Below are 25105 nucleotides of genomic sequence, written 5' to 3' on the forward strand. Positions count from 1 at the left end.
AACATTTATATTAACATATTTCCATACAAATAACCCAAAGAAAGTTTAGTATTAGTTGTTTTTTGTTTTTTTATACTGTAGGTTCTTATTAGTCATCAGTTTTATACACATCAGTGTATACATGTCAATCCCAATCGCCCAATTCATCACACCACCATCCCCACCCCCCCGCGGCTTTCCCCCCTTGGTGTCCATACGTACGTTTGTTCTCTACACCTGTGTCTCAACTTCTGCCCTGCAAACTGGTTTATCTGTACCATTTTTCTAGGTTCCACATACATGCATTAATATACGATATTTGTTTTTCTCTTTCTGACTTACTTCACTCTGTATGACAGTCTTTAGATCCATCCACGTCTCAACAACTTTCATTCAACTCAATTTCATTCCTTTTTATGGCTGAGTAATATTCCTTTGTATATATGTACCACATCTTCTTTATCCATTTGTCTGTCGATGGGCACTTAGGTTGCTTCCATGACCTGGCTATTGTAAATAGTGCTGCAATGAACATTGGGGTGCATGTGTCTTTTTGAATTATGGTTTTCTCTGGGTATATGCCAGTAGTGGGATTGCTGGATCATATGGTAATTCTATTTTTAGTTTTTTAAGGAAACTCCATACTGTTCTCCATAGTGGCTGTATCAATTTACATTCCCACCAACAGTGCAAGAGGGTTCCCTTTTCTCCACACCCTCTCCAGCATTTGTTGTTTGTAGATTTTCTGTTGATGCCCATTCTAAGTGGTATGAGGTGATATCTCATTGTAGTTTTGATTTGCATTTCTCTAATAATTAGTGATGTTGAGCAGCTTTTCATGTGCTTCTTGGCCATCTGTATGTCTTCTTTGGAGAAATGTCTATTTAGGTCTTCTGCCCATTTTTGGATTGGGTTGTTTGTTTTTTTAATATTGAGCTGCATGAGCTGTTTATACATTTTGAAGATTAATCCTCTGTCTGATGATTCATTTGCAAATATTTTCTCCCATTCTGAGGGTTGTCTTTTCATCTTGTTTATGGTTTCCTTTGCTGTGTAAAAGCTTTTAAGTGTCATTAGGTCCCACCTGTTTATTTTTGTGTTTATGTCCAGTACTCTAGGAGGTGGATCAAAAAAGATCTTGCTGTGATTTATGTCAAAGAGTGTTCTGCCTATGTTTTCCTCCAAGAGTTTTATAGTGTCCAGTCTTACATTTAGATCTCGAATCCATTCTGAGTTTATTTTTGTGTATGGTGTTAGGGAGTGTTCTAATTTCATTCTTTTACATGTAGCTGTCCAGTTTTCCCAGCACCACTTATTGAGAGACTGTCTTTTCTCCATTGTATATCTTTGCCTCCTTTTTCATAGATTAGTTGACCATAGGTGCGTGGGTTTATCCCTGGGCTTTCTATCTTGTTCTATTGATCTATGTTTCTGTTTTTGTGCCAGTACCATATTGTCTTGATTACTGTAGCACTAAAGTTATTTCTAAAGAAATGTTTCAGAAATGTTTGGTTCAGTGACAGTATTGTTATAAATAAAGATATTGGATCCCAAGATAACTAATTGGAAGGGGATCACGATTACCTGGATATGAAAATCATACATTTTTTGGCACCTTCTCTGTCATAACTCATCTACAGATTAGATAGCCTTACTTAATGGGCTGGTCTAGAAATTAGCTTCCTCTCAGCAATCATACTCTTATTTAATGAAATTTTTAATATTCTAAAATAGAAGTTATCCTTTTTTCCCTATACTCTAACCTATGCCTAATTATTTAAGGTGATGTTAATGACCATCCTTTTTTTTTTTAAATTTTATTTTATTAATTAATTAATTAATTTATTTTTGGCTGTGTTGGGTCTTCGTTTCTGTGTGAGGGCTTTCTTCAGTTGCGGCGAGCAGGGGCCACTCTTCATCATGGTGCGCAGGCCTCTCACTGTCGTGGCCTCTCTTGTTGCGGAGAACAAGCTCCAGACGCGCAGGCTCAGTAGTTGTGGTTCACGAGCCTAGTTGCTCTGCGGTATGTGGGATCTTCCCAGACCAGGGCTCGAACCCATGTCCCCTTCATTGGCAGGCAAATTCTCAACCACTGCACCACCAGGGAAGCCCACCATCCTTGGTTTTACTGTACTGTCCCACAACGATGCTATCAAGATTTGTTGAGCTCTTTGCCGTTACACTGAAAGACTTTTGGGCTCTGAGAGTTCTTATCACTTCTTTTCTTTGTCTTATAATTCTGCTTCTAATGATATCAGATTACTATCCAATTTAGTAGTCTCATTCCTCCACCAAATTAAAATTATTTTTTATTTCAATTTTCCTGCTACCTTAAATCACCTACAGACTAAGAAACCAAGTAACCAGGTTTGTCAGAATTGTGTGTAAAATTAAATTGATGCTTGTGAGTTAGCTGCTTGAACTCAAAATATTTAGTCTATTAATCAGATTTTTGCCCAAGTTTCCAATAGTTGAGGTTGTCAGGTAAGCAAATTCTAGATAAATGAGGTATTGTATATAACATTCATCATGTTATTTTTTTAATAAGGTCTCTTTAAAATGATTCCTTGTTATATGAAAAATATTTTCTATTCCTTTGGAAAGTGCTCTTTATTAAAATTTCCTCTTCATGTATATAGTATAATGAGGTTGCTTATCACCAAAGCCTGGGAAATTGAGAGGAATTACAAATTTTAATCCTGCTCTTGGTATTGGTTTGGATCAAACATTTAATTTCTCTGTATTCTATCTTCTTTAACTATAAAATGAGAACCAAAAGTGTTAGTTGTGAGAAATAAAAAAAAAATACAGTAGAGCTCTTGAATATAAAATATGCTACAAGTGCTTAGTAAAATCAAAATTATTTATTGCTACAGGCTCAGATACAGGTTTTGAAAGACGAACTGGAAGCTTAAAGGACCACTTGAGCCAAGGTAGAAAGGGAGAGAACTGACCTCACCGAGAGCTGGAAGACCTGAATGAGGGGCTGGAGGAGACAGCAGGGGCCAGGTTGGCTCAACTGGAAATAAATAAGAAACAAGAAACAAAATTCCAGAAGCTCCGCTGAGACATGGAAGAGTCCACACTGCACTTTGAGGCAACCTCTGCCTCTTTGAAGAAGAGGCATGGAGACAGCCTGGCTGAGCTGGAGAGCCAGGTAGAAAATCTACAATGGGTTGAGCAGACACTGGAAAAAGACAAGAGTGACCTGCAGCTCAAAGTGAATGATGTCCTGACCCATGTTGAGCAGATGACCAGAGCTAAGGTAAGGAACATTGCCAAGCCCTCCTTGAGGATTTAGGACATGGAAGTAGGCAGAGGAGGGGAAGGAAAAGAAAGTTAAAGCAAATTGGTGACTCAGAGTATTTGCCAGTGGAGGCTAGAGATCTTCAGATTGGCTAGATCAGGTCTAATCTCAGTGATTGTTAAAGTCACATGACCATCCCCCGAAGGTAGCCTGACAGTGGCTTCTGGTTTCATTGGAATTCCAGTCCATGTTCCTTGTGGGTCTCTCTAGTGATGATGTAGTAAGTAGACTGGACAAGTGAAACCACTAGCTCATGAGTGGTGCTTCTCTCTTGAAGGACGGCTTTGAGTTGGGAGCACTCCACGGTGGGGCTCAGGTACTTTGAGTCCTTCTGAACAAATGGCGGCACAAATAGCTTTGCGGGGAGGAGAGAACTTTTTCTCCTTCATGTCCTCTGGCATCTCTAACGAGCCAACACTAGGAGAAACTTTATCACATCTTCTTTCTTCACTGAGCCCATTAATCTCTACACTGCCAGCTCTCATCTTGAATGACTAGTATCAGATCACAGGTAAGAGCTGCCTTACCTCCTGGCAGTTGAGAGGAGCCTTGCTTGAGGTCACACAGAGCAAGTAGCTGGGGCCAAATTGTCCTTGTGAGCAGAATTTATAGTCACCCGGGAAAGACAAACCAACAATAAAGCTTGATCTTTATGGACGGTGGTCAGAAAAATGTAGAATTTCTTCAGATACTGAGTGACTCCTGAAACGTTTAGCATTAATTTCCTTTAAAGACCACGTTGAGTAGAAACACAACTACCCTGCTTTTCCTTCTCTTTCTTTCCACTGTCCCTGCCAACCCACCTCCAATTATCTTAAAATATAAATCTAGTGAGGACTTAGGACCTCTCTTCCTCTGTCTCTTCTGTATTCTGCATTTTGTATCGATTCTGTCCTCAACAATGAAAATATTCTCACTCCTTGCCCTTGTAGGCTTCATCTTCTTTTGTCAGCCCAAGTGAGCCCTGGAAGACCTCACTCTCTTCATACTCTTTGCCTCTCATTCATCCTCAGGAACTCTTCTGTTTCTGTACATTTTAGTAGGAAGTCATAAAATCATAAAACTGTTGATAGGTTCACCATAAATCCATACTAATTAGGTGTGAATTTTATACTTTCCAACTTCCTATAGAATTTCATTGCTGCTCAGAAGTTCTTTGTTCTTCTAACTCACTTTGTTTTATTTTAGAAGAGAAACAGACTTCTAACCCTGCCTTTCTAAATCCTTCCTTTTAATAAATGCTGCCTTTCTGAATCCTTCCTTTTAATAAATGTTAACATCTTACTGATAAGATTAAGACCATTAATTATAACTTTTCTCTTCACCTTATAAGCTATTCACTCATCCATTTATTTCCTTCTTGTTCCAAAGAATAAAATATTCTTCCACATGGACATTATTCACCCACTGCCAAAAACAAAAGGCTTTTCCACACTAAGAATGGTATTTTGAGAAAAAAGCAAAGTCTGTCCATATCTGTCTTAATCTGACTCCTTGACCAAAAAGTAATGTTCTATTTATCTACTGATATGTAACAAATCACTTAGAGTTAAAACAATAATTTATTATTCTCTCTCTTGGTTCTGGAGGTTGACAGGCTTATCGCAGATGGCGGTTGAGACTGGAATCATCCGAAGGTTTACTCATTTGTGTGTCTGGCTCCTGGGCTGGGATAGCTAGACAGTTGGGGGCGGGTTGGAAATCTCTCTTTTTGTGTGACCTCTCCATGTAGCTAACTTGGGTTTCTTCATAGCATGGCAGGCATAGGGGAGTTGGACTTCTTACATGGCAATTCAGGGCACTAAAAGCAAATATTCCAAGAGACCAAAGGTGCAAAAACTCTTATGAGGAAGGCTTACAATACAGTGGAGTGATTCTGTGTGACTCCCAACAGTGATGAGTCACAGGGGTAAGGTCTATACATGGCTGCAAATACTAGAGACTGTGGCTCCCTGGGGGGCCATCTTTGGAGACTAGTTCCCACAAGTAGGTGTATACCTCACTACATCCTACTCCTTTAACCCGTGCAATTTCTTTTATTTCCTCTGATTATATTTAAAGTATTTTCTTTTTTTTTAACATCTTTATTGGAGTATAATTGCTTTACAATGGTGTGTTAGTTTCTGCTTTATAACAAAGTGAATCAATTATACATATACATATATCCCCATATCTCCTCCCTCTTGCGTCTCCCTCCCACCCTCCCTATCCCACCCCTCTAGGTGGTCACAAAGCACCGAGCTGATATCCCTGTGCTATGCGGCTGCTTCCCACTAGCTACCTGTTTTACATTTGGTAGTACATATAAATCTATGCCACTCTCTCACTTCGTCCCAGCTTACCCTTCCCCCTCCCCATGTCCTCAAGTCCATTCTCTACGTCTGCGTCTTTATTCCTGTCCTGCCCCTAGGGTCTTCAGAACCATTTATTTATTTATTTAGATTCCATATATATGTGTGTTAGCATACGGTATTTATTTTTCTCTTTCTCACTTACTTCACTCTGTATGACAGTCTCTAAGTCCTTCCACCTCACTACAAATAACTCAATTTCGTTTCTTTTTATGGCTGAGTAATATTCCATCGTATATATGTGCCACATATCTTTTCTCAACTCATCTGTCGATGGACACTTAGGTTGCTTCCATGTCCTGGCTATTGTAAATAGAGCTGCAATGAACATTGTGGTACATGACTCTTTGAATTATGGTTTTCTCAGGGTATATGCCCAGTAGTGGGATTGCTGGGTCATATGGTAGTTCTATTTTTAGTTTTATAAGGAACCTCCACACTGTTCTCCATAGTGGCTGTATCAATTTACATTCCCACCAACAGTGCAACAGGGTTCCCTTTTCTCCTCATCCTCTCCAGCATTTATTGTTTCTAGATTTTTATTGATGGCCATTCAGACCAGAGTGAGGTGATACCTTATTGTGGTTTTGATTTGCATTCTTTAATGATTAGTGATGTTGAGCATCCTTTCATGTGTTTGTTGGCCATCTGTATATCTTTTTGGAGAAATGTCTATTTAGTTTTTCTGCCCATTTTTGGATTAAGTTGTTTGTTTTTTTGATATTGAGTTGCATGAGCTGCTTGTATATTTTGGACATTAATCCTTTGTCAGTTGCTTCATTTGAAAATATTTTCTCCCATTCTGAGGGTGGTCTTTTTGTCTTGTTTATGGTTTCCTTTGCTGTGCAAAAGCTTTTAAGTTTCATTAGGTCCCATTTGTTTATTTTTATTTCTATTTCTCTAGGAGATGGGTCAAAAAGGACCTTGCTGTGATTTATGTCATAGAGTGTTCTGCCTCTGTTTTCCTCTAAGAGTTTTTATAGTGTCTGGCCTTACATTTAGGTCTTTAATGCATTTTGAGTTTATTTTTGTGTATGGTGTTAGGGAGTGTTCTAATTTCATTCTTTTACATGTAGCTGTCCAGTTTTCCCAGCACCACTTATTGAAGAGGCTGTCTTTTCTCCATTGTATATTCTTGCCTCCTTTATCAAAAATAAGGTGACCATATGTGCATGGGTTTATCTCTGGGCTTTCCATCCTGTTCCATTGATCTGTATTTCTGTTTCTGTGCCAGTGCCATATGGTCTTGATCACTGTAGCTTTGTAGTAAAGTCTGAAGTCAGGGAGTCTATTACTCCAGCTCTGGTTTTCTTTCTCAATATTGCTTTGGCTATTCGGGGTCTTTTGTGTTTCCATGCAAGCTGTGAAATTTTTTGTTCTACTTCTGTGAAAAATTTCATTGGTACTTTGACAGGGATTGCATTGAATCTGTAGATTGCTTTGGGTAGTATATCATTTTTACAATGTTGATTCTTCCAATCCAAGAACATGGTATATCTCTCCATCTGTTTGTATCATCTTTAATTTCTTTCATTAGGGTCTTATAGTTTTCTGCATACAGGTCTTTTGTCTCCTTAGGTACGTTTATTCCTAGGTATTTTATTCTTTTTGTTGCAGTGGTAAATAGAAGTGATTCCTTAATTTCTCTTTCAGATTTTTCATCATTAGTGTATAGGAATGCAAGAATTTCTGTGCATTAATTTTGTATTCTGCTACTTTACCAAATTCATTGATTAGCTCTAGTAGTTTTCTCATAGTATCTTTAGGATTCTCCATGTATAGTATTTCTTCTGCAACTAGTGACAGCTTTACTTCTTCTTTTCCGATTTGGATTCCTTTTATTTCTTTTTCTTCTCTGATTGCTGTGGCTAAAGCTTTCAGAACTATTTTGAATAATAGTGGTGAGAATGGACAACCTTGTCTTGTTCCTGATCTTAGATGAAATGTTTTCAGTTTTTCACCATTGAGAACGATGTTTGCTGTGGGTTTGTCATATATGGCCTTTATTATGTTGAAGTAAGTTCCCTCTATGCCTACTTTCTGGAGGGTTTTTATCATAAATGGGTGTTGAATTTTGTTGAAAGCTTTCTCTGCATCTATTGAGATTATCATATGGTTTTTATCCTTCAATTTGTTAATATGGTTTATCACGTTGATTGATTTGCGTATATTGAAGAATCCTTGCATCCCTAGGATAAACCCCACTTGATCATAGTGTATGATCCTTTTAATGCTCTGTTGGATTCTGTTTGCTAGTATTTTGTTGAGGATTTTTGCATCTGTGTTCATCAGTGATATTGGCCTGTAGTTTTCTTTCTTTGTGACATCTTTGTCTGGTTTGGTATCAGGGTTATGGTGGCCTTGTAGAATGAGTTTCGGGGTGTTCCTCCCTCTGCTATATTTTGGAAGAGTTTGAGAAGGATAGGTTTTAGCTCTTCTCTAAATGTTTGATAGAATTTGCCTGTGAAGCCATCTGGTCCTGGACTTCTGTTTGTTGGAAGATTTTTAATCACAATCTCAATTTCAGTCCTTGTGATTGGTCTGTTTATATTTTCTATTTCTTCCTAATTCAGTGTCGGAAGATTGTGCTTTCCTAAGAATTTGTCCATTTCTTCCAGGTTATCCATTTTGTTGGCATATAGATGCTTGTAGTAATCTCTCATAATTCTTTGTTTTTCTGCAGTGTCAGTTGTTACTTCTCCTGTTTCATTTCTAATTCTGTTGATTTGAGTCTTCTCCCTTTTTTTCTTGATGAGTCTGGCTAATGGTTTACCAATTTTGTTTATCTTCTCAAAGAGCCAGCTTTAGTTTTATTGATCTTTGCTATCATTTCCTTCATTTCTTTTTCATTTATTTCTGACCTGAACTTTATGATTTCCTTCCTTCTGCCAACTTCGGGATTTCTTGGTTCCTGTTTCTCTAATTGCTTTAGGTGTAAGGTTAGGTTGTTTGAGATGTTTCTTGTTTCTTGAGGTAGGATTGTACTGCTATAAACTTCTCTCTTACAACTGCTTTTGCTGCATCCCATAGGTTTTGGGTCATCATGTTTTCATTGTCATTTGTTTCTAAGTATTTTTTGATTTCCTCTTTGATTTCTTCAGTGATCTCTTGGTTATTAAGTAGTGTATTGTTTAGCCTCCATGTGTTTGTAATTTTTACATATTTTTTCATGTAATTGATATCTAGTCTCATAGCATTCTGGTCAGAAAAGATACTTGATACGATTTCAATTTTCTTAAATTTACCAATGCTTGATTTGTGACACAAGATATGATCTATCCTGGAGAATGTTCCATGAGCACTTGAGAAGAAAGTGCCTTCTGTGGTTTTGGATGGAATGTCCTTTAACTATCAATTATATCCATCTTGTTTAATATATCATTTCAAGCTTGTGTTTCCTTATTTATTTTCATTTTGGATGATCTGTCCATTGGTGAAAGTGGGGGTGTTAAAGTCCCCTACTATGATTGTGTTACTGTCGTTTTCCCCTTTTATGGCTGTTAGCATTTGCCTTATGTATTGAGATGCTCCTGTGTTGGGTGAATAAATATTTACAATTGTTTATCTTCTTCTTGGATTGTTCCATTGATTATTATGTAGTGTCCTTCTTTGTCTCTTGTAATAGTCTTTGTTTTAAAGTCTATTTTGTCTGATATGAGAATTGCTACTCCAGCTTTATTTTGATTTCCATTTGCATGGAATATCTTTTTCCATCCCCTGAGTTTTAGTCTGTATGTGTCCATAGGTCTGAAGTGTGTCTCTTGTAGAGAGCATATATATAGGCCTCATTTTTGTTTCCATTCTGCTAGTCTGTGTCTTTTGGTTGGGGCATTCAATCCATTTACATTTAAGGTAATTATTGATATGTATTTTCCTATTACCACTTTCTTATTTATTTTGGGTTTGTAGGTCTTTTTCTTCTCTTATGTTTCCCCACCTAGATAAGTTCCCTTAGCATTTGTTTTAAAGCTGGTTTGGTGGTGCTGAATTCTCTTAACTTTCCTTTTCTGTAAAGGTTTTAATTTCTCTGTTAAATCTGAATGAGATCCTTGCTGGGTAGAGTAATCTTTGTTGTAGTTTTTTCCCTTTCATCACTTTAAATATGTCCTGCCCTTCTCTTCTGGCTTGCAGAGTTTATGCTGAAAGATCAGCTCTTAGCCTTTTGGGGATTCCCTTGTATGTTATTTGTTGCTTTTCCCTTGCTGCTTTTAATATTTTTTCTTTGTATTTAGTTTTTGATAGTTTCTTACTATGTGTCTTGGCATGTTTCTCCTTGGATTTATCCTGTATGGGACTCTCTGTGCTTCCTGGACTTGATTGAGTATTTCCTTTACCATATTAGGGAAGTTTTCAACTCTAACCTCTTTAAATATTTTCTCAGTCCCTTTCTTTTTCTCTTCTTCTGGGACCCCTATAATTCGAATGTTGGTGCATTTAATGTCCCAGAGGTCTCTAAGACTGTTCTGAATTCTTTTCATTCTTTTTTCTTTATTCTGCTCTGCAGTAGTTATTTCCACTATTTTATCTTCCAGGTCACTTATCCATTCTTCTGCCTCAGTTATTCTGCTATTGATTCCTTCTAGAGAATTTTTAATTTCCTTTATTGTGTTGTTCATCATTGTTGTTCATCATCTTCTAGGTCCTTGTTAAACGTTTCATTCTATCTGTCCATTCTATATCCAAGATTTTAGATCATCTTTACTATGACTACTCTGAATTCTTTTTCAGGTAGACTGCTATTTCCTCTTCATTTGTTTGGTCTGGTGGGTTTTTACCTTGCTCCTTCATCTGCTCTGTGTTCCTCTGTCTTCTCATTTTGCTTAACTTACTGTGTTTGGTGTCTGCTTTTCACAGACTGCAGGTTCGTAGTTCCCATTGTTTTTGGTGTCTGCCCCCTGTGGGTAAGTTTGATTCAGTGGGTTGTGTAGGCTTCCTGGTGGAGGGGACTGGTGCCTGTGTTCTGGTGGATGAGGCTGGGTCTTGTCTTTCTGTTGTGCAGGACTACGTCCGGTGGTGTGTTTTGGAGTTTCTGTGACCTTATTATGATTTCAGGGAGCCTCTCTGCTAATGGGTCAGGTTGTATTCCTGTCTTGCTAGTTGTTTGGCATAGGGTGTCCAGCACTGTAGCTTGCTGGTTGTTGAGTGGAGCTGGGTCTTAGTGTTGAGGTGGAGGTCTCTGGGAGAGCTTTTGCCGTTTGATATTATGTGGAGCCAGGAGGTCTCTGGTGGACCAATGTCCTGAACTCAGCTCTACCACGTCAGAGGCACAGGCCTGGCACTAGGCCAGAGCACCAGGATCCTGTCAGCCACATGGCTCAGAAGAAAAGGGAAAAAAGAGAGAAAGAAAGAAAGAAAAAATATAAATAAAAAGAATTACAGTTATTAAAATAAAACCTAAAAAAAAATATTAAAAATAAAAAATTAAAGTTTTTTTTTAAAACAAGAAAGATGGAAGAGAGCAAGAAAACCAAAAAACAAATCCACCAATGATAACAAGTGCTAAAAACTTTATTAAAAAAAAAAAAGGACAGGCAGAACCCTAGGACAAATGTTAAAAGCAAAGCTATACAGACAAAATCACACAAGGAAGCATACACATAGACACTCACAAAAAGAGAAAAAGGAAAAAAATATATATATCTATATATTTTTTAAAAAAGGAAGAGAGCAACCAAATCAATAAACAAATTTACCAATGATAATAAACTCTAAATACTAAACTAAGATAAACATAAAACAAGAAACCAGTCAGTTGCATACAGCAAACCCCACGTCTACAGTTGCTCCCAAAGTCCACTGCCTCAATTTTGGGATGATTCGTTGTCTATTTTGGTATTCCACAAATGCAGGGCACGAGTTGATTGTGGAGATTTAATCCGCTGCTCCTGAGGCTGCTGGGAGAGATTTCCCTTTCTCTTCTTTGTTACAGCTCCTGGGGTTCAGCTTTGGATTGGCCCGGCCTCTGCATGTAGGTCGCCTGAGGGCGTGTTTTCTTCGCTCAGACAGGACGGGGTTAACGGAGCTGCTGATTCGGGGGCTCTGGCTCACTCAGGCCGGGGGGGGAGGGAGAGGCACGGAGTGCGGGGCGAGCCTGCGGCGGCAGAGGCCAGCGTGACGTTGCACCAGCCTGAGGCGCTGTGTGTTCTCCCAGGGAAGTTGTCCCTGGATCACGGGACCCTGGTAGTGGTGGGCTGCCTAGGATCCTGGGAGGGGAGGTGTGGATAGTGACCTGTGCTCGCACACAGGCTTCTTGGTCGCAGCAGCAGCAGCCTTAGCATTTTCTTGCCCGTATCTGGGCTCCGCGCTGATAGCCGCGGCTCGCGCCCATCTCTGGAGCTCCTTTAAGCGGAGCTCCTAATCCCCTCTCCTCGCGCACCAGGAAACAAAGAGGCAAGAAAAAGTCTCTTGCCTCTTCGGCACCTCCAGACTTTTTCCCGGACACACTCCCGGCTAGCCGTGGCGCACTATCCCCCTTCAGGCTGTGTTCACGCCGCCAACCCCAGTCCTCTCCCGTCGCTCCGACCGAAGCCCGAGCCTCAGCTCCCAGCCCCGCCCGCCCCGGCGGGTGAGCAGACAAGCCTCTAGGGCTGGTGAGTGCTGGTCGGCACCGATCCTCTGTGCAGGAATCCCCCCGCTTTGCCCTCCGCACCCCTGTTGCTGTGCTCTCCTCCGCGGCCCCGAAGCTTCCCGCCTCCGCCACCTGCAGCCTCCGCCCGTGAAGGGGCTTCATAGTGTGGGGAAACTTTCCTCCCTCACAGCTCCCTCCACTGGTGCAGGTCCCGTCCCTATTCTTTTGTCTCTGTTTTTTCTTTTTTCTTTTGCCCTACCCAGGTACGTGGGGAGTTTCTTGCCTTTTGGGAGGTCTGAGGTTTTCTGCCAGCGTTCAGTAGGTGTTCTGTAGGGGTTGTTCCACATGTAGATGTATTTGTGATGTATTTGTGGGGAGGAAGGTGATCTCCACGTCGTACTCCTCCACCATCTTGAAGGTCTCTCTTAAAAGAATTTTCTTAATTGGTTCTTTCAAAATTCAGTAATGTCTCCCTTTCCTCAAATTAGCATGTCTAAAACCAAACTTATCCCCTTCTCCTGAAGCTGACACATTTCCTGTGGACATTTTTGTTACCAGCAGCACCCTGTTTCTTCCGTCACCCAGACTCTAAGCCTAGAATTGATTATTGTTTCCTCTCTGTTCTTGGCTTTCCAGTCAATTATTACAGCAGGTCAATTTTGCACTGTCTTGTAATTTTTTATTACATTCCCACTCACGTGTATGACTTTCATTATCTTTTAACTGGACTATTGCATTGGTTTTCTAAATTATGTTTTTTTGCTTTTAGTCTTTTTTTTCCCCTCTATTTTAAATAGTATCTGTATGAATATTTTGAGAGATGGCTTTATTGAATCATGTCCCTGCTTCAAAGTGAACTCCAAACTTGTGCCCTTCAAGGTACTCGACGGCTGTGATCTGACTCCACTTTCTCTGAATATTTTAGATTCTGGTACTTTGTTTCCTGGACCCTCTATTTCAGCCAAATATCCACTTTCCCACCAATATGCCTTTTCCAACTAAACTGTCCCCCCGGAATGCTCAAGTTCAACTTTTCTTATTAAAATTTTACCTGTTTCTTAATTCTTGTAGCACTTTTGGTGTCCCCCTTTACTGCTGCATTGAATGATCTTTTCACTTTGCTTCAATAGAAGACATCTCTAAGGCAGAAGCTAGGTCTTATTTTACTCATGTTTACTACATGCTTTCCATAATCTGTACACTCAGTTACTAGCATTGATCTGTTACATATGTCTCTTGGGAATTCTGTGGCTCATGGGTTTAACAATTTGTCCAGGGTCACAAAAATTATATGGCAGAGCTGGGCCTCAGCTCCAAATCCTGTGTATATCTGTGGGTGACTTCATTCTGCCTTACATATTTGTTGGTGGGATAAAGTGATTCTGTTCACCCTCATAGGCATATCCATTATGCTGAACTTTATCTTGTATTGTTTACTTCATCTTTTCTTGACTTATAATGCCAGAAATGCCAATACTCCGTGGTACGGTGGAAACTGAAGCATTTTTGAAAGTATATTCGGCTGACAGAGAGGCCCAGGGAAATTTAGAAGTTATAGGCAATCTCACAATTATCTTGATCATTTTGAATTCCCATTGGTTCCTGAATTTCTAGGAGGCAGCATTTTTATGCATCATTTTAAGAGCCAGCTTTAGGATGAGTGTGCATTATTTCATTAACCTTTTCCTTCTTGGTATCAAAATTTAGTGTCTATCTTTAGACTTAAACTTGAAATTCTTTTGAAGGTACCACCCCTTTGAATGTTATACCTCTGTACAGGCCACCTTTAGATGAACAACCTCATTGTCTTTTGCAGACCCTGCTTATGAAAATACTTTTTCAATTGAAAATACTATACCAGTGTAAACAATGCCCATGGATAACTACCATCTGAAGCGGTGCCTAAGGGCAAGTGTCTTTCCTGTGTGCCCAGTGGCTGCCTACTCTGCAGATGTGCACAGCCAGCTTCTCTTGAAAGCTGGGTATTCTCTGGCTCCTTTGCTTGCCATATCCACAAAACTGACTAAGTTGTCTTATAGAGATCTGTATTCTTTTACCCTCAGCAAACAGGCGTGTAGCAGAGCACACTCATGACCACAAGCAGAATTGGCATTTCTCCCATCTGGCTGTGTTCCTCTTGGCCCCAGTTCATGGGTCATTTATTATTGGAGAGAACATAAAATAAAGATGGTTCACAGAGTCATCATATTTTTATCCAGTTTCTTCTGGGACCCAGGATTCATGACAATTTGAGCCAACTAGGACGTTAAGTCAAGTCAATTCATCCTTAACATTTCCTTTGTTGTTATATCATACAATGGATGCTTAGATATCTAGTGCCTGACTTTTTTTTTTTTTGCATCTGCACAGGCAATTATCAGTTCAAATCCTAAACCCAATGCATACTAACTGTGTGAATTTGGGCAAGGTATTTAGCCTCTCTAACTCTGTTTTCTCATTTATAAAACAGAGGCAATCTGAGTTCTTGAGGAATATTGTGAGGAAAACAGCAAGTGTGCCAACTTTGACTATCAAATTACTTTCAGAAGTGGGAGCAAACATATTCAACATTTGAAGTATTAGAAGGTACAGACTATCTAAAAACTGTTACCTGTGTCACTACTATAGCTTCTAGTAGCAAGTGGAGAATGTGGATAATTGAGTGTGGCTGGCATTTGCCATCAGTGCTCTAAACTACGTGATGCTGATGGCATTGTAGAGGGAGCTGATCATTGAATCTTTGCCAGGTCTGGTTTCATAACCACCACTAAGCGTGGGTGTGCTATGGAACATCTGAGAACAGAACTATTCCTTGTCAGCCTCCAAATGGGCAGGCACCTGATGTGCCTCTTCCCTTGTTTGCTAATCAGTGGATAATATCCCAAGTCAGTTAAAAAAACAAAACAAAACAAGTCTGGGGGTTGGGGTTTATAAGGAAAACTTGAAGGTGACTTCTAAGTAAACTGTGGTGGGTATGTTGGCCAACCTCTCACAAAAGTCTGCAGTAATTTGAGTGTCCTAGACATTTATTAAGTGCCTATTTTGTGTCAAGCACTACATTTGGCCTTGGGAATATAAGATGTAATCTAGGAGTCTTTCATAAAGAGTTTAAAATAGTCATTAGGGTAAGCTTAAAGAGAACAGTCTTCAACAGAGCATAGGCTCCAGCAGAAGAGCTCCAATATTTGCTGATTCAGAAGTTTCCCAGAGGACCAAACCTGGTGTCATCTTTGAAATGTCTTTGGTCCTTGGCCATTGCTATATCATAAAAATTAGTTTAACATGGAAACTATTAGACTCACTACCAGATTTCACAGTTTTCACTATTTTCTTGGAATGCCATTGGTGTGATCCTTTCTTTGTTGTAGTTGTCCCTCCTCTTCCTACTTTTTCCATAGTACTATTTCTTTGTAGAGACGAAAGTCTCATAGGGCTGTTTTATGAATTGTGATTTAATACATGTAAAGAGCAAAACACAAACACAGCTATGTGAAATCTATGGAACTGTGGTTCTAGAGTACCACCAGTGTCATTTTATGACTTCTGACCATAGTAATAATGAGAATGGAAATTATAGCTAGGTAAAGAGGATAGCACCATCTTACATTTGGCAGCTCTTCGTCCTGAAAATATTGGGTTTCATGGTATTGGCATTAGTTTCCAGAGTGTGGCAAGAGTCTGATGATTAGATTGGTTACTTAACCAGGTAGAAGTGCAAAGGCCACATGGCATATCCGTTTCTTCAAACATGAACAATTCTGAGAGTTAGAGTTTAGGATTGAAATGTTAACTCAACAGGGTAATCAGGAGCCTGCAGCCTTAGTGATCGGGAGGGTCCAGTTGTTTTGACAGTTTAAATTTCTGTGATTGTGCTCCTGCAGCTCAGATCCATCTGCTTTCTCCTATCCTTCTTGGTCAGCCCTTTGGATTTCCTTCCTTCCTCCTCCATCTCTTCCCATCTTTCCTCTCCCTTACCTCTGAGCCTACCCCCTTGTTAACTGAGCTCCTAATACGTGCTAGACACGATTCAAGGCACTGGGGGCATAATCTGTGATTAGATGAAATCTCTACCCTCATGAAACATATTCTAGCAGGAAAGAAAGATGGTTAAATATATAATACAATGTCAGGAAGTGAATATGTACTTCATCACTGACACTTTTTCTTCTTCAGAAAAGCAATGAATTCTAGAGAGGGTCCCCGATACCCAAAGAGTCATTTCTCCATTAATACCTATAATCTGAAAAGTTTGGGCCTCTGAGGGGCCCAGACCCTGAGTGTATTGTGCTTTCCTAAATTAGAAGACATGGTTTCCCAATGCTGGCTGTGGCTTTCAGGGCAGAGGAGAGCACAAGGGTCCCAGGAACCACCCCTCCCCTCCTTCCTTATGCAGCTAATTCAGCATGGTCTCTATAAACCATGTCCAATCTTTCCTTCTCGACTCATAGGGTAATGCTGAGAAGCTCTGTAGTCTGTATGAGAGCACTTGAATGAAGAAAATGCAAAACTAGATGAAGTGACTCAGTTGGCAAATGATCTGACAGCACAGAAAACAACGCTACGGAGTGAAAATGGTAAGTAAACTTTCAGTGATGCTTCACTTATGAGTCTCAATCCCATAGACTGGTAGAGAGACCACTGAAATAGTGAAACAGTTATTGAGCCTGAGTGGGCACTTAAAAATTCTAGGGGACAAATCAGGCCCTTGATGTTACCTTGTCCACAGACACGCTCTTGTCTGGGAAAGATCACCTCTGTACCACCTTGGGAGTCCCCGCCCAGGTCTCCTCCTTGAAGGGAAAATGCAACATGCAGTTGACTGGAGCAGCTTTCAAGATCAAAGGATGGTAGGGGCTGTCCACACAGTCTACAAACATGCCTCTTCATCACATCTACCTCATTGAAATAGGTATTTTTCCTAATTTTCAGTAATGAACCCACACCTCTTTTTTATATCTAAATTTATCTAAATTTATTTTTTAAATTGAAGTATAGGTAATTTACAATGTTGTGTTGCTTTCAAGTGTACAGCAAAGTGATTCAGTTATACATATATATGTATTCTTTTTCAGATTCTTTTGCATGGGAGGGTATTACAAAACACTGAGTATAGTTCCCTGTGCTATACAGTAGGTCCTTGTTTACCTATTTTATATATAGTAGTGTGTGTATGTTAATCCCAAACTCCTAATTTATGTCCCTCCCCCATCCCTGCTATCCCCTTTGGTAACCATAAGTTTGTTTTCTATGTCTGTGAGTCTACTATTTGTTTTGTAAATAAGTTCATTTGTATCATTTTTTAAAATTCCACATATAAGTGATATCATATGATATTTGTCTTTCTCTTTCTGACTTACTTCACTTAATATGATAATCTCTAGGTCCATCCATGTTGCTTCAAATGACATCATTTCATTCTTTTTTATGGCCGAGTAATATTCCATTGTGTGTGTGTATGTGTATATATGTATACACACACATATATATATACACATACACATCACAGCTTCTTTACCCATTCAGTTGTGGATTGACATTTAGGTTGTTTCCATGTCTTGGCTATCGTAAATAGTGCTTCTATGAACATTGGTTTCCTCTAGATATATGGCCAGGAGTGGGATTGCGGATCATATGGTAATTCTTTTTTTAGTTTTTTAGACACCTCCATACTGTTCTCCATAGTGGCTGCACCAGTTAACATTTCCACCAACAGTGTAGGAGGGTTCCCTTTTCTGCATATCCTCTCCAGCATTAATTGTTTGTCGACTTTTTGATGATGACAGTTCTGACTGGTGTGAGGTGATACCTCATTGTAGTTTTGATTTGCATTTCTCTAATAATTTGTGAAGCTGAGCATCTTTTCATGTGCCTGTTGGCCATCTGTATGTCTTCTTTGGAGAAATGTCTATTTAGGTCTTCTGCCCACTTTTTGATTGGGTTGTTGGTTTTCCTGATATTAAACTGTATGAGCTGTTTGTATATTTTGGAAATTAATACCTTGTGGGCTGCATTGTTTGCAAATATTTTCTCCCATTCTGAGAGTTGTCTTTTTCCTCTGTTTCTGGATTCCTTTGCTGTGCAAAAGCTTTTAAGTTTAATTAAGTCCCATTAATTTATTTTTGTTTTTATTTCCTTTACCCTAGGAGACAGATGCAAAAAGATACTTCTGTGATTTATGTCACAGTGTGTTCTGCCTATGTTTTCCTCTAGGAGTTTTATAGTATCCAGTATTACATTTAAGTCTTTAATCGATTTTGAGTTTATTTTTGTGTATGGTGTTAGAGAATGTTCTAATTTCATTCTTTTACATGTAGCTGCCCAGTTTTCCCAGCACCACTTCTTGAAGAGACTGTCTTTTCTCCATTGTATATTCTTGCTTTCTTTGTCATAGATTAATTGACCGTATTGTGTGGGTTTTTTTCTGGGCTTTCTATCCTGTTTCATTGATCCATATGTCTGTTTTTGTGCCAGTACCATACTGTTTTGATTACTGTAGCTTTGTAGTATAGTCTGAAGTTAAGGAGCATGATTCCTACAGCCGTGTCCTTCTTTCTCAAGATTGTTTTGGCTATTCAGGGTCTTTTGTGTTTCCATACAAATTAAAAATTTTTTTGTTCTAGTTCTGTGAAAAATGCCACTGGTAATTTGATAGGGATCACATTGAATCTGTAGATTGCCTCGGGTAGTATGAACCCACACCCCTTTTTTACTCAGTAAAAGCCATAGTCTGGGGCTTCCCTGGTGACGCAGTGGTTGAGAGTCCACCTGCCAATGTAGGGGACGCGGGTTCGTGCCCCAGTCTGGGAAGATCCCACATGCCGCGGAGTGGCTAGGTCCGTAATCCATGGCCACTGAGCCTGCGCGTCCAGAGCCTGTGCTCCACAACGGGAGAGGCCACAACAGTGAGAGGCCCACGTACTGCAAAAAAAAAAGCCATAGTCTGTACAATGGCCTACAAGGGTCAGATGCTTGGGCCCCATTATCTCTCTGACCTCTTCTACTTTCTCTTCTCTCATTTTGCCTTGGTCACTTTGACCTCTTTGCTGTGTTTGAAACATACCATGCACACTCCCACCCTAGAGTCTTGCCCTGACTATTTCCCCTTGTCCTGACTATTTCAGCAAAGACTTAAAGATGAGGGTTAATCAAATAGATCTGGGAGGAGTCAGGATTGGCCTTGTTGGGAAGGTGACATTTGAGTGCTCTCAACCAGTTTTCTCCATGTGCTTCTATTTTCGTAGCATTTAATACCTTCAAAGAAGCTACATGCTTGACATAATAAATAAGTTTGTCATGTCTCCACCTGCCAGAATGTACCCTACACAGGGGCAGGGGTCTTTGTTTTGATCACTGATTTTTGTCAGTCATCTACAACAATGTCTGCCACTTATTGGAGATCCACAAACATTTGATCAATTGAAAGTAGAACAATGTTCCGTTGACTTATTCTTAACTGTCAACCACTATTGTTAGTTAGATCTTTTTCCTATATTTTACATGGTGGCAATCTATTTGAGGTTTTTCATTTTCATTTTGTCATGAGCTTTTTTGTATCTTGCATACTCAGTCACTTATAAGAGTGCTTCGAATCCATCAAGTAGATGGACAATGGTTACTTCATCTTGTCCTGTAACTTGCTTGTCTGCTATGAACAGCATGTGACTAGCTGTTTGTCTGTAATTAGAATTATTTTTAGTAATATATTCCCAAAGATAGAATTCCTAGGTCAATGAAAATAAACAATGTGTTCTTGATGCCCAGAGGCACTCACTTTAAAACGAGAGTGAAAACCGTTTATCCTTCTGCCTATGGACACCTCTGTTTCTAGATGTTAATCTAGAGTCAAAGCTAAATTAAAATGAACTGGCAAAATAACAAACCTGGAAATCTAGAAGAGGAAAGAGTTTTGGATTCTAGCAGGGACACTAAGTAGGACTCTTATGCTGGTGACAGGGTGTATCACACTTGGCCTCATTACAAAACCCCCAGTTTGATCTTCTGTGCCATTTAGGATGTAGTCTGCGTGGGGACTGTTCAGTTCAGAGACTAAGCTGGAGTATACCTTTTTGTCCAGCTCTGAAGGTAGTATTGTATACAAGTTTTTTCATAGGCATTGCCTACCACTCTACCTATTGGCATTAATTTTCTACTCACTTTTTTGATGAGGAAATTGGTGGGTGAGTGAAATGAAAGTGGATCTGAGATGATAATTCTGCTTAGGATGCAGGACGTTTTATTTCCTCCTTTATTCTTAGCTTTACCTTTTGGCTTTTGTACAAATTAAATTTTAGGTATATACCTATCCAAACCTCCCCTCCTCTCACTAGGTCTATGCTCCAGATTTTTTGCTGCTTTTTTTGCTACTATCACCAAAGTTTCTTTCTCATGGCCTGTCCTGTCCACTGATTATACTCTGCTTTCAAAGGAGACCAATAGTAAATGTGAACAATTAAGCCATGTTAAGTGGGTCCTAGTTCTATAAAATATGTGATATGTTTGTCTTAACCCCCTAATGCAGGGGTCCCTAATCCCTGGGCTGCGGTCCACAGCCTATTAGGAACCAGGTCGCACAGCAGGAGGTGAGTGGTGGGCGAGAGAGCGAAGCTTCATCTGCCGCTCCCCATCGCTTCCCATTGCTTGCATTATCACCTGAACCATCCCCCACGACCCCGTCTGTGGAAAAATCGTCTTCCACAAAACCAGTCCCTGGTGCAAAAAAGGTTGGGGACTGCTGCCCTAATGGATTGGCATTTCCCCAGAAAACTTTTAAATATGATGTATCACCCAGAGCTTCTCAGTTTTGGTCTATGCAACCCCAGCAATTGTCAAGACTCTTTTAGGGGAACTAAGTAAGAGGTTAGAACTATTTCATTCTAATACTAAGATTCTGTTTGCTTTTTAAATTCTTTTGCTGCTGTTATTGATGGTGCAAAAGCAATGACGATTAAAACTGCTGGTGCTTTATCACAAGCTGAGGCAGTAGCGCCACACTGTAGTTATAATCATTGTATTCGCCTGTCCATACTCAACAGTTTAAAATAAAAAAAGTCAGTTTTACTTAAGAATGTCTTTAATGAAAAAGTAAAAATTAATTATACTACATCTCAACCCCGAGTATATATCTTTTTAATATTCTGTGTGACAAAACAAAAAGTAGGCATAAAGCACCTCCATTTCATACTGAAGTAGGATGTGTGATGGTGCAAGTTCTGAGTTGAACTAGCAATCTTTTCAGGAAGAATCATATTTACTTGAAAGAACATTTGACAAACTATGCTTATTCAGACTTAGATATTGCAGATATTTTCTCAAAAATGAACAAAGTGAGCCTGTCACTACAAGGAAAACAGCTGACAATATTTGTTGCCAATAATAAAAGTGGAGCTTTTAGGTAAAATTAGATTTCAGAAAACAGTTAGGTACCATCATAAGCTTGATGGCTATCAATTCTTGATTACTTTTCTTTTTTCTTCCTTTTTTATTGAAATATAGTTGACGTGAAATATGATATTAGTTTCAGATATATAACATAGTGGTTCAACATTTATTTATATTTCAAATTGCTTACCACAATAAGTCTAGTAACCATCTGTCATCATACAAAGTTATTTCAGCACCGTTGACTGTATTCCCTATACTGTACATCATGTCCCCATGACTTACCTATTTTATAACTAAAATAAGAAGTTTGTACCTCTTAATCCCCTTCACCTGTTTCACTTAACCCTCCCACCACCTTCCCCTCTGGCAACCACCACTTTGTTCTCTGTATCTATGAGTCTGTTTCTGTATTGTTGTGTTTGTTCCTTTTTTTTTTAGATTCCACGTATTAGTGAAATAATAAGGTATTTGTCTTTGTTTGTCTGACTTATTTTATTTAGCATAATACCCTCTAGGCTCATCCATGTTATTGCAAATGACATAATTTCACTATTTTTTATGGCTGAGTAATATTCTATTGCATACACACACACATACACACACACACACTGCATCTTCATTATTTATCTATTGAAAGACAACTTAGGTTGCTTCCATATCTTGGCTATTATAAATAATGATGCTATGGATATAGGGGTGCACATATCTTTTCAAATTAGTGTTTTTATTTTCTTCCAGTAAGTATCCAGAAGTGGAACTGATAGACTGTATAAGGTTTTAAAATTTTTTAAAGTTTTTGAGGAACCACCGTACTGTTTCCATAGTGGTTGCTCCAATTTACAGCCCCATCAACAGTGCATGAGGGCTCCCTTTTCTCCACATTCTCACCAACACTTGTTATTTGTTGTCTTTTTGATGTATCCATTCTGACAGGTGTGAAGTGATATCTCATTGTGCTTTTGATTTGCATTTTCCTGATGATTAGTGATGTTGAGCATCTTCTCATGTGTCTGTTGGCCATTTGAATGTCTTCCCTGGGGGGGGGGAAATGTTTATTCAGGTCCTCTGCCCATTTTTAAATCAGATTTTTTGTTTTGTTGATATTGAGTTGTGTGAATTCTTTGTACATTTTAGATATTAACCCTTTATTGTATATATCATTTGCAAATATCTTCTCCCATTCAGTAGGTTGTCTTTTCATTTTGTGATGGTTTCCTTTGCTGTGCCAAAGCTTTTTAGTTTGATTAGGTCCCATTAGTTTATTTTTACTTTTGTTTCCCTTGCCTGAGGAAAGAGATCCAAAAGCATATTGCTGAGACCAGTGTCAAAAAGTATATAGTCTATGTTTTCTTCTAGGAGTCTTATAGTTTCAAGTCTTACATTTAAGTCTTTAAGTCATTTTGAATTTATTTTTGTGCATGGTGTGAGAAAATAGTCCATTTTGATTCCTTTCATTTAACTTCCAGTTTTCCCAGCACCATTTATTGAAGACTGTCTTTTCCCCACTGTATGTTCTTGGCTCCTTAGTTGTAAATTAACTGCCCATGTAAGTGTGGGTTTATTTCTGGGCTCTCTATTCTGTTCCATCGAACTATGTGTCTAGTTTTGTACTAGTATCATAAAGTTTTGATTATTGTAGCTTTGTAGCATAGTTTGAAATCAAGGAGTATGATACCTCCAGCTTTGTTCTTTCTCATGATTACTTTGGCTATTCTGGGTCTTCTGTGGTTCTATACAAATTTTAGGGTTATTTGTTCTAGTTTTGTGAAAAATGCCAAAAATGTATTTGGATAGGGGTTGCATTGAATCTGTAGATTGCTTTGGGTAGGAATATTTTAGCAATACTAATTCTTCCAATCTATGAATATAGAATATCTTTCCATTTACTTGTATCTTCAGTTTCTTTCATCAGTGTCTTATAGTTTTCTAAGTACAGGTCTTTCACCTCCTTGGTTAAATTTAATCCTAGGGGGCTTCCCTGGTGGCGCAGTGGTTGAGAGTCCACCTGCCGATGCAGGGGACACGGGTTCGTGCCCCGGTCAGGGAAGATCCCACATGCCATGGAGCGGCTAGGCCTGTGAGCCATGGTCACTGAGCCTGCACGTCTGGAGCCTGTGCTCCGCAACAGGAGAGGCCACAACAGTGAGAGGCCTGAGTACCACAAAACAAACAAACAAAAAAATTTAATCCTAAGTATTTTATTCATTTTGATGCAATTGTAAATGGAATTGTTTTCTTCATTTCTCTTTCTGATAGTTTGTTATTAGTGTACAGAAATGTAACTGATTCTGTATATTGATTTTGTATCCTGCAAATTTATTGAATTCGTTTTTTAGTTCTAATAGTTTTTTGATGGAGTCTTTAGGGTTTTCTATGTATAGTATCATATCATCTGCAAATAGTGACAGTTTTATTTCTTCCTTTCCAATTTAGATGTCTTTATCTCTTTTTCTTTTCTGATTGCTATGTCTAGGACTTCCAGTACTGTGTAGAATAAAAGTTGCAAAAACGAATATCCTTGTTTTGTTCCTGATCTTTGAGCCATCTTCACCATTGAGTTTTCACCATTGAGTATTATGTTAGCTGTGCTTTTGTCATAGATGGTCTTTATTATGTTGAGGTATTTTCCCTCTATATGTTCTCTGTCTCTCTCTATGTCTCTCTCTCTCTCTCTCTCTCCCCTCCTTCTGGGACTTCTATAGCACAAATGTTAGTATGCCTGATGTTGTCCCAGAGGTCCCTTAAACTAATCTCTCTTAAAAAGAGAGATTTCTTTTTTGCTGTTATGATCGGGTGATTTCCAATACCTCATCTTCCAGATTGCTGATCTGTTCTTTGGGATCTTTTAATCTGCTGTTGATTTCCTTAATGTGTTCTCATTTCAGTCATTGTAATCTTCAGTTCTGATTGGTTCTTTTTTATATTGTCTATATTTTTGTTGAAGTTCTCACTGAGTTCACCCCTTCTTCTCCTAAGTTTGGTAAGCATCTTTGTGAGTATTACTTTGAATTCTTTTCTGATAACTTGCTTATCTCCATTTTGTTTAGTTCTTTTTCTGGAGTTTTGTCTTGTTCTTTCATTTGGAAAGTATTCCTTTGTCTCCTCGCTTTGCCTAACTCTTTGTGTTTGTTTCTGTGTATTAGGTAGATCAGCTCCGTATCCTAGTCTTGAGAGAGTGGCCTTATGTGTGGCACAATTCCCCATGGTCACCAGAGCCAGTTTTTCCCGGGGTTCCCCTGTTTGGGCTTCATGCACCCTCTTATTGTGGTTGGGCCACAATTGCTGTGGGCACACTGGTTGAGGGGGCTGGCCCCAGGCCTAGCTGGCTGCATAGCTTGGTTGTGACTGCTGTAGGTGTGCTGTGGGTCACTTGGGGTGACCCCCAAGTGGGAGCTTCTTGGAGGGGGTGCTGATGCTGGCCAAGGTGGCTCACCAGGTTGGACGGGGTAAGAGCCACTTCGGAGGGGCACCAGTGCCAGCTCGTGCCACCTGCCCGATGGAGTGGACATAGAGTGGCTT

At 39.3% G+C, this 25105-nt stretch overlaps 1 protein-coding gene across 1 annotated transcript in view; it reads left to right on the plus strand.

Annotated features, from left to right (window-relative positions):
• MYH15 (myosin heavy chain 15) overlaps positions 1-25105 on the plus strand; it is a gene marked incomplete at its 5' end in the record, with an annotated part of 164466 nt that overhangs the window by 98608 nt on the left and 40753 nt on the right. Inside the window, 7 exon segments of the mRNA XM_079921437.1 lie at positions 2856-2891; positions 2895-2903; positions 2907-2937; positions 2940-3043; positions 3047-3244; positions 16654-16680; positions 16686-16779. Coding sequence (XP_079777563.1) covers positions 2856-2891; positions 2895-2903; positions 2907-2937; positions 2940-3043; positions 3047-3244; positions 16654-16680; positions 16686-16779 — 499 coding nt within the window.

This window comes from Stenella coeruleoalba (genome assembly GCF_951394435.1).
Source record: "Stenella coeruleoalba genome assembly, chromosome: 5".
NCBI classification, from domain to species: domain Eukaryota; kingdom Metazoa; phylum Chordata; class Mammalia; order Artiodactyla; family Delphinidae; genus Stenella; species Stenella coeruleoalba.